Below are 10,090 nucleotides of genomic sequence, written 5' to 3'. Positions count from 1 at the left end.
CCAAGGCACAAAACTAGTACCCAATTCCATGGTGAACAAACTGAAGATAGTGCCATGAGGGATGTAAAATAGGAACGTGGCATAAGAATACAAAATGTAATGGGCATCCACAGCCCTGGAGAAAAGACCCATCATAGCATGATAAAAGACAATATAGGAAAACTGGAAATAACCAAGAAGTGATTGAGGTGGGACAGATCAACCACAGAACTGTAATATGTATCTAGAATGCACAACTAACAAAGGAACTCTTATATGTAGGACATATAAATGAAGGGAAGGTGCCAGACATTGGAACATGAATAAAAAATGCAATGGTCATCCCAATTAGAAGTGGAAGGAAATGAGCTTGGAACAAGACATTGTCCCACCCCAGAAAATCCCAAAAGCAAAGAAGCCACGTTTGTAGGGAAAGAGCCGAAAATGGCAACTGCCTAAACATGGAGGTAAGGAGGAGGAAGGTATTCCATGAAAATCCCCAAGAAATAGACAGAACACCTCAGAGAGGAGGTGTATGGTGGCCAATACCAGTAGGAGAGACGATAGGGGAAGCTGAAGGCTGAAAACTTGACTATGGAGAAAGGGATAGAATTAACAGATTCTGCCCCATATAGTGGGCAGAATCTATTAATATAGGCAACAGAGATTCAAAGTGCAGAGAAGCAAGAAAACAAAAGACAATCTGCCTAATGGTAAGCTAAAGCAAAATGAACCAAAGTCAAAGGAGAGCGAGGCATGCCAGCACCATCTCTCAATAGAGAAACCAAAAAAAGGGCAAGCACGAACCAAAATGTCTAGAAAAGGAGGGGAAAAAAAAGTGAAATGTGTATAAAGAGGGCTGAGGTAGGCAATTTGAGGTGGAAGGCAAGCAACAGTGGGAGAAGGTTGGGCAGAACCCATATCCAGGGGTCCTCAAAAACGAAATTAATTGTAAGAAGTATAAAACATAATCAATTACAATAATGACTTGGCCTATAACAAATCCTAATTAAAAACTTTATGCCTTTGAAAAATCATGTAGATTCAACTTCTTGACTAACAATTTTTATGTCTTCAGTCCCAATACGCTGCAGCTCATACATTGTACAAAAAGCCACCTCACCCCTCTTTTAAAAACTGTCATCTACAGCCTCAAATAGCTCAATAAAGACACACTGCCTAACCCCAAGAACTCTTAATTAAAACATAAAGTTGAGTTACACAAAATAATTCATAAACACTGGACATTTGTATGCTGAGTGGTGAAACCAGTCAGGCACCGACAGATTGCCACCAACATCACACTGTCTGTATAAGTGGTACAAATATATTGAGGAAAAACTTCTGGTTTTTGTAGCTTGAAAGTGTTTATATACTGCAGCTCAGCATACATTGGTGTCACAAGTTTACAATAATTAATATAACTGTACACCACAAACCAATCAACAAGAAACACCTTGTCCATTCAACATTATGTGACTGTTGAATTAAACCATACACTGTAGCTTAAGTTTAGACAAGATGATTGCACTAACTGTAAGTAAGAAATTTGTAAGTTACCTGCAAGTAAGGTAATAAGTGTGTAAGGATATGAAAGTAAATGTCATGCACTAATTATGTATGTGGCAACAGATGCTTGTGCCTGAATGAAGAAATAATGGTAATTTAATTCCTCACAACTTATAATCAGATATTTAAAAGTAATTTCTATTATCAAAGTTTTCCAAATCTAAAAGTTTCAGTAATTCCCATTATAGCATAGTATTTCATTTCAATATGTCCTGAACCTATCCATTTTACTCCTCTATAGCCCTGCTAACTCTTTTGCAATTGTGCACCCTTATAAACCCAACACTTCCATTCTCACCCTCAGCCAAAGTAACCTTTATCCTTACTCCATACATTTCCTATGTTTCTGCTCATAACCTACTATTTCCCCCCTCTAATAAACCATTATTCCCTAAAGCTATCTCTAACTTGCCCTCAAGTAATCAAGCTGTATAAATGTAGTGTAATGTAATTTTCTGTACCTCTTCAAATTCACAATCAAGCCCAAAATTCTCAAACATAACTCAGTCCTAGCATCCATTGCATTCTATAAATTCCACCCCACTTATCCTTGAACTACCTCTAACCATGTGAAGTTTTATTAATCTTTATCCTCTATTACCAATCTACAAGCCTAATAATTAAATATTTAACTGAAATTAAGCTATTTGAGTCTTTAACAATTTACTGATTGAATTGCAAACAAAATCTAATACTAAAATTCTCTATTAACTAACATTGAGACTATTAATTACTAGTACTGCATCTACAACATACACCACTATCTCTAGTTAGATGTAAAAAATTGCTAATTTAAATAATCTACTAATGTATTAAATCCTTAACAGCTATCAAATAATAATAGACACACTTACAATAAATAAATTATCCTTCTTACTTATCTAACACTTGTGACAATTCTGATTTCAATCTATTATTTAATAACTTTATGACAGCATTACTACCTAAGAACAGTATATTACAATTAGCAATTTATTTATTTATTTATTTACAAAACAATCATTATTCAGGGGATCTTAATTCAAAGCCAGATCTCAACACTTTACTTGTTAGTTTCTAAAATACGTTGAAAAAATCCAGAAACAAATAGCTATCTTATCACTATTTTATAACAACAATTATTAAATCTAATAATTAGCCTCATCAATAGTCATATCCTTATTTATAAATAATATGACAAGTTATAGATTATCTTTAGTTAACCTTAGTAACATTATTAATTATACACCACAATCTAAGTTAATTCATTTCATAAGCTTATATTTAAACATACATGAAGTATCATTTTCTACTGTTGTAAAATGAGAGTCAAAATGAATGGTTGAATCATTCAAGTATTACATTCAAACTAAATATTAAATCAGAAAGCAATAACACTTACTTTAGCATCTAAACATCTTTTAAGTTCTATCATGTAGGAGTACTGTTCAGGATAGATATAGTCATAAGGAAAGTAAACCAACAGTCCATCCACGTTTATCCTGCAAAGATCATATGAAATGTTTGTTATTTCATGTAAACTTGCCTTAGAGATATTTTAGTAAAGTATGCTAACAAGGTTTCTGCATAGTTTAATGTGTGCATCTACACTAAAAAAATCTTTTAAGGTAGATATATTTAAAACATCACATTCATCATCAGCACTGAGCTATACAAAATTAAATACTTTATAACCAAAAAAAATTAATAGAAACAATGAATTAAAAGCAGTTCACCTACACAGAGTTACAAAAAGATAACAAAGGTAAAGGTGATGATTTGGTATAGCTGGATTTTGGAATAGCTTACTCTGATGTATTCTCAATACTGACAAGGGAATAGTCTGCTGATGAAAGTTTTCAGTTTAATTGGCTGTGAAAAGGATACTGTTGCTTTCGAAAAAAATTTGGCAACTTAGAAAAATAAATGGTGCCTTGTCAACCTACAGCCAACTCTTTATCAATGAACAGTAGGCTTGATTATCACATTATATTCCCCCCCATAGATGAAAGGATGAACACATTTAGCAACAGTTTTCAATCCCATGACCCACAGATTACGAGTCAAATACCCAAACCACTAGTCAGTGTCAAGCCGTTAATTATTATAAGTACAAGGTAATGCATGTTGGCTACCTTAACTTAAACTATAATTACCACCTAGATATTTTGGTTGATCAATCTCTTAAACCTTCCAGGCAATGTGTCATTGCTAGTTGGAAAACAAATATGGGATTTGTGTTGTATCGATAAGAATATTGGATATAAGTTAAAGGAGGTTATTAATTCTTTGTACAAATCCCTGGTTAGGTCTCAAATGGAGTATTGTGTTCAGTCTTGGGCTCCTTACCTTAAAGACATTAAGTTGTTGGAAAGAGTTCAAAGGAAGGCCTAGGATGATTCCTGAGATGGAGAGACTGTCATAAGAGGACAGATTAAGGTTCTTAAAATTTTCTCTCAAGAAAAGAAGGCTTATAGGGATTTGACTGGAGAGTTCAAAATTATACAGGATTGATGTATCATTTTTGTTTTGTTTTATTTAATGGTGAGAGTAGTAGGTCTAGGGGAGATAGATTTAAGATTTGGCAAGGTGGAAGTTGTCCACAAATTATGCTACTTTATTTTTTGAACGAGGTAATCAGCCTATAAAATAGTTTGCCTTCAGATATGGTAGTTACAACAAGGTTGAAAGAGTTCAAGAGAATATTTAAATCAGGGCTGAATATAAGCAGGTGGGTGTTTGATGAAAAGAATGAGGTAACTACTATGGATCAAGAGACCCTTTGTTGTCCCTTTAATGTTATGTTAAAACTGCAAAAAATATAATTATTTATAAAAGTTACAGGAATTAAAGTTAAAATTTATGTAAGACATTAAACTGTACTTCTTACAGTACTTACATGTCTACTGAACAACTTAATATGTTCAATTAAATTTATATCTAAACAAAAATATTATTTTCAGTGGAACAAAGTTTTTATTTCTATATTAATAAAGACATGATTAACAGTTAGTTCATATATATATATATATATTTATTTATACTTCAAAAATTTTTTTTATTTGTAAAAAGTTAGTTTCTTTCTAATTAGAAAAAAAAAGATTTTAAGCCAAGACTGTGTACTTACTTCATTATCAAAACCTGTATGAAGAAGTTGCTTTTAGACCACGTATTTTAAGTAATATCTGGATATTTCTTAACAATTCCATACACTTCTTCAATGTTTTGTTTTGGAACACACTGGAATATACATTGAAACAATTTTATAGCAACTGGAATATGTACAAACATTTTTCTAGACCTACAGTTAGTGCTATTGTTATTCTATAAATAATTACACATTTTCTTAAAAGCAAATGTTAAGTGTGCAAAAATTTAGTTACTCATATGATGGTTCATAAACAAAACACTTTATAAAACCCATATTTAAGAAAGTTGCAACTGTTTTACCAACTGAATTCTCAATAAAGGACCAAAAAATTAACATTACTACTGCTACTATATTATAACTATATATATAAAACATACATACAAACAAATCTTAATTCCAGCTTTTTATACATTCAAAATATGATCTTTACATAGCTATTCTTTTATAAAAATATATACTTTTATATATAATTTCCCTGAAAGGGAACCGAAGGTTGCCTGAAGGGGTCACCTATTTTAACAACTCGCACTACTATACAGTCATTAGACACTAAATTGACATCACATAAGGGGCACTTAACATTGCAATTTGTACTGTCATGATGTCACTAAAACATGAGCATGCCATGAATCACAAGAAGAATTATGCACTCTGTAGATTATAACACAGCATAACAAATGAACTTCAAAAGCAAGAAATAAAGAAATTCATTACTTTTAATTTTGGTTTTATTTACTCTTCAAATACAACACTTTCAGGGAACCTGCAGAAGTACATCCAGTATTAATATTGATTAAGACATTTGAAAGTACTTCTGACCAGTCACTTACAATTTAGAATTGATTAGTACTTTATATACAAAAAGTGGTAAATGTATGTAATGTTATATAACCAGAATAACTGCTACAATAATATTTTGACAGTTGTGCATCAAAATAATTAGAATGACATGGTTTTGGATTTTGAGGTTAGTATGATCATCATATCTGCTACTTTATACTACAATTGCCAATTTATTTTACATATATATTAACAAAATAAACTTAAAACAATTCATAACCATAAACACATTATATATCTGCTGTAACACAAAAGCCAACACAGATCAAAGGGCTGTAATAACCTAATTCTCATTAACCTTTGAAGTTTTCTTTAATTAGTAGTAGTTACACTTAATTTGGTATACATATATGGATACAAAAAGTCTTAACACAGTGAAAAACCAAGCTACTTAAATCTTAAATTTGAAACCTTTGATAATATAAACAACTGACATGTTACTTTTCAAACAAAAGAATATGTAGTTAAAAATTCTTGTTCTCTCAAAACCTTATTATTTTTTGAGACAGAAAAAAAAAGACAAAGCCATATACACTTACACTCTATACTACACAGTTTAAATGTAAAAAACATTCTCATATAAACTATAGCAGATTAATATTAGAATAACAGGAAAATTTCCTCAATTGAACAAAGGTCAACTAAAATATAGAAAACTATCAAAAACAATAAAAGCCCACACATATATATTAATCTTAAATATGTGTAACTTATAATTCCATAATTCCAATAAACTCATCTTATTACAAAAGGTAGTTTCAATAACCCTATTATTATTATTAATATATTACTTATTACTATTAGTCAAAGCCAGTTTAAAAGAAAAACTTATTTAAAGTTCATTGGTAATTAGACAATTCAAATTGATCTAAGGAATGCAAAATTAAATGCATAATATACAGACAAGTATATATAACTTGCAAGATCGTCATTTTCAGTTTTATGACACTTGCAGTATCAGAATCATATTCTCCCACATCTTTGGTATGTATATTTCTTACATGATAATTCACTTCAAAATAATTCCTTAATTTTACATGTAGAATTCACATACAAATTTATAAATAATAATACTCGAAATAATTCAAATAAGCAAAAATAAAGAAGAACTGTGAAGATTCAAAAGTTAAAACTTAGTTCGTACAAGTTGGTTACAACTCACTACAACTACAAAATCAGGCCTACTTCATTAGAAGTTCATATCACCAGGCAATTAGCGGGTTGAATTTGGGATTTTGAACAACTAGCTTCGCCTTTGCATTAAAAAAATGCTGAGCGCCATTGGCATTAAGGCATTGGTATTTCAGAATTGAAAACCATAACATCGGGGCAGATAATAATATTATCAGTATACATATAATGATATATATATATATATAATATTAATAATAATATATGTAATTAATATATGCTCGACGATTACTCGTACTACTACTACTGTACTGGTTACGTTCTATTTCTAACAAGTAATATATATGTAAAACAATTTTTCTTGATCAAAGTTGCATAGTTCATCAACAACTTTTTTTATTCACTTACCATAAAATATTAATAACGCATATATTCAATAAAATTAAGAGTCAACTTGCTTGACAAACATTGAAACAACAAAGAAATCAACCATTATTATCCTAGCGAATCGCGATGTTCTCTCCCTCTATTTTGACATTATTGAGTCGCAAGGGTTAGAATATTTTATATTTAATTCATTATTTTTTTTTATTTAAGTTCTTTTACTTTTTATTCATGCTACTTTAAAAAGTGTAATTTTGAACAATTAGTTAGACCTAAAACGAGAGTTATTTGCAAATACAAGTAATGAATAAAAATATTTTTTGAACAGTTGATAGATCAATTGTGTAGGAAGGAGTTGCAAAGTGGGTGTGCTTGGCTAGACATGCAAATTTTACAAAGAGAGATTGAAAGTATAAGTAGCTGCTTAAGGTAGTTCAATATTAAGGGTCTGGGAGCATCCCCCCCCAAAAAAAATTAAAATAATAATGTAATTTGCAGTTGCTATATAAGTCAAATATTAAACGTGAGGGTGATATAGCACCCCTGGTTCCGACGGCTCTATAGGTATAAAGAACGATAAGGCTCCTGGGCCAGATAATATTTACTCAGGGGTTTTGAAGGAGGTTAAGGATTGGATTAGATATGTGAACCACTTACTATTATTTTTTTTGTAAGTCATTGAAAAATAGGCAGTTGCCAAAAGATTGGAAGTTGGCGGATGTTACTCCTCTTTTTGAGGGAGGTGTTAAAAAATGTTCCAGTAATTATTGTCCTAGTAGTCTTACATCATTTGTGGAAAAAGTTTTGGAAAATACGATAAAAGATGCTTTGCAAAGTCTTTTAACAAAGTTGAGAATTTTGTTGGATAGTCAACATGGTTTCACTAAGGGAAAATCTTGCCTTACAAATCTTTTTATATTCTTTGAAGAGGTTACTGCTTCTGTACATGACGGTATGGGTGTAGATTTGGTGTATATGAATTTTCAGAAAGCATATGACAAGGTGCGACATAAAAGACTTCTAAAAACATTGTTCGATATGTGTGGGGAATAAGTTGGCTAATTAGAGAGAAAAGTGGCTGGATTGAAGAAAGTAGAGGGTTGTTATAAATGGAGTTCATTCAAACTGGAATAATGTAAAAAGTGGGGTAACTCAGGGCTTGATCTTAATACGTTTGTTCTTGTTGGTTTACATCAATGTCATAGATGAAGGAATGGTCAATAAATTACTCAAATTTACTAATGGTATTAAGATATTGAGTGTTGTTGGGTGTGAGGAGGATGCTGCTGTTGTACAAATGTTTTTAGATCATTCAGTGAGTTTGGCAAATAAATGGCAAATGGGTTTTAATTATAATAAATGCGAGATAATGCATGTGAGTTATCATAATCTGAATTATAAGTATAATTTGGATGGGAATAACCTTAACAGTAATACGAAGGAAAGTGATTTTCGTATAGGGGTTGATCAGTCTCTTAAGCCATTCAAGCAGTGTGTTGTTGCTGGGATTTTAGGTTGTATCTACAGAAACATTGAATACAAATCTAAAGAGGTTATAATTTTAGGTCACGTTTGGAGTATTAAGCTCCTTACCTTAGGAAGAATATTAAATTGTTGGAAAGTGTTCAGAGGATGGTTATTAGAATGGTGTCTGGGATGGATGGATTGTCATATGAGGAGAGATTAAGATCTCTGAAATTATTTTCCCTTGAAAAAAATGAGTTAGAGGGGATCTGATTGAGGTGTTTAAGATTGTAAAGGGAATTGATAGTGTTGATGCATCTTTTTTCATAATTAACGGCGAGAATAGTAGGACTAGGAGACAACAAATATATATTTTGACAGGGTAGGAGTTATCTTCAGCTCAGAAAGTTTTATTTTTATAACAGGATGGTTGGCCTTCGGAATGGGTTGCCTTCGGACGTTCTGGAGACAATAAATTTAAGTGAGTTTAAGAGAAAGCTTGATAACTATCTAAATCATAAGGGTTGGCTTTGAGTTTTTTTTAAATAGTTATAGTTGAGTTTAGAGCATGGGCTAGCTTAGATTGTCCAATAGGTTCCTTGTATTCCCTAAACATTATGTTATGTTATATTGATTTCATAATCAGACTAGACTTTCCTGTTCAAATTATGGTTTGTGGACATGATACATTGACACTTACTTCGTCAACTAGTACGGATTTGTGTCCACCTCCCAATGTTTGGCTCAACGCTGCAAGCGAAACTGGTATTGGCATTAGCTCATGTTTTACTTTCGTCAGCATTTGTTTTCTTTCTTTAGACTTCGTAGAGTATAGAGAAGGTAAGAGGATTATTCTTCCGGATTGGGTCATGAAATCTTACCTCAAAATCTGGAGGTATGAGACGCTCTTCTATAATAGTGTTTAGTTGAGCCTGACCAAGTGAACGAGCGTTGAGTAGAGTTTTGAATGTCACCTGTTTCAAGGTCTTGGGTATCTATGTTTTGTAATGACGTGTTTTGATCATAAGAAAAAGACTCTGAACTGCGTCAGTATCGCCGACAGGGAATTTTCGTGTATGTTGTTTTGTTTGTTTCTTATTTTAGATGTTTCTTTGTGAACAATGTCACCCATATGTATATGATACATTGCTGCGGTTTGAGCCGTGATATTGCCACGCAATTTATATCATAAAGCCCGCCTATTTAATGCTGAAGCTGTATTGGTACTGCCGACCATACCACCACCACACTTTTCTGTTGAATTCAACCATTTTTGTAATATAAATACATGGACTTACCCTTAGCAATTTACAATTACATAATAACAATTTATTTTTATTTTAAACAAAAACTTCAACATAACTCAAACTACTAACAATACTCCGTGGTTTTAATAAAACTGAAACACTGTGTTAATATTAGATAACACTAGAAAATAATGGTAGATGGGAGAACATTTCCCTAAATAGAGATATAGTTATCTTTTGATACTATACCGACTGTAAATTTGTGTTTTTTAGATACTTTTGGTTAAAATACATGCAATTTATTTAGCTGTTGTACTATTTCTGCTACACGATTACCATCTACTGC

At 31.8% G+C, this 10,090-nt stretch overlaps 1 protein-coding gene across 1 annotated transcript in view; it reads right to left on the bottom strand.

Annotated features, from left to right (window-relative positions):
• The window catches only part of LOC106461708 (TFIIH basal transcription factor complex helicase XPD subunit-like), a 69,127-nt gene extending 61,963 nt beyond the window's left edge, over positions 1-7,164 (bottom strand). Inside the window, exons 1-3 of the mRNA XM_013921560.2 lie at positions 7,058-7,164; positions 4,655-4,767; positions 2,930-3,029 (exon numbers count right to left, since the gene is read on the bottom strand). Of these exons, the coding sequence (XP_013777014.1) occupies positions 2,930-3,029; positions 4,655-4,659 (105 nt within the window). The 5' untranslated portion in view covers positions 4,660-4,767; positions 7,058-7,164. The remainder of the gene's footprint in view (positions 1-2,929; positions 3,030-4,654; positions 4,768-7,057) is intronic.
• Positions 7,165-10,090: the final 2,926 nt, after the last annotated feature.

This window comes from Limulus polyphemus, unplaced genomic scaffold, assembly GCF_000517525.1.
Source record: "Limulus polyphemus unplaced genomic scaffold, Limulus_polyphemus-2.1.2 Scaffold40, whole genome shotgun sequence".
NCBI lineage: Eukaryota > Metazoa > Arthropoda > Merostomata > Xiphosura > Limulidae > Limulus > Limulus polyphemus.
The sequence above is the reverse complement of the archived record's forward strand: the minus strand, read 5'-3'. Positions and strand labels throughout refer to the sequence as shown.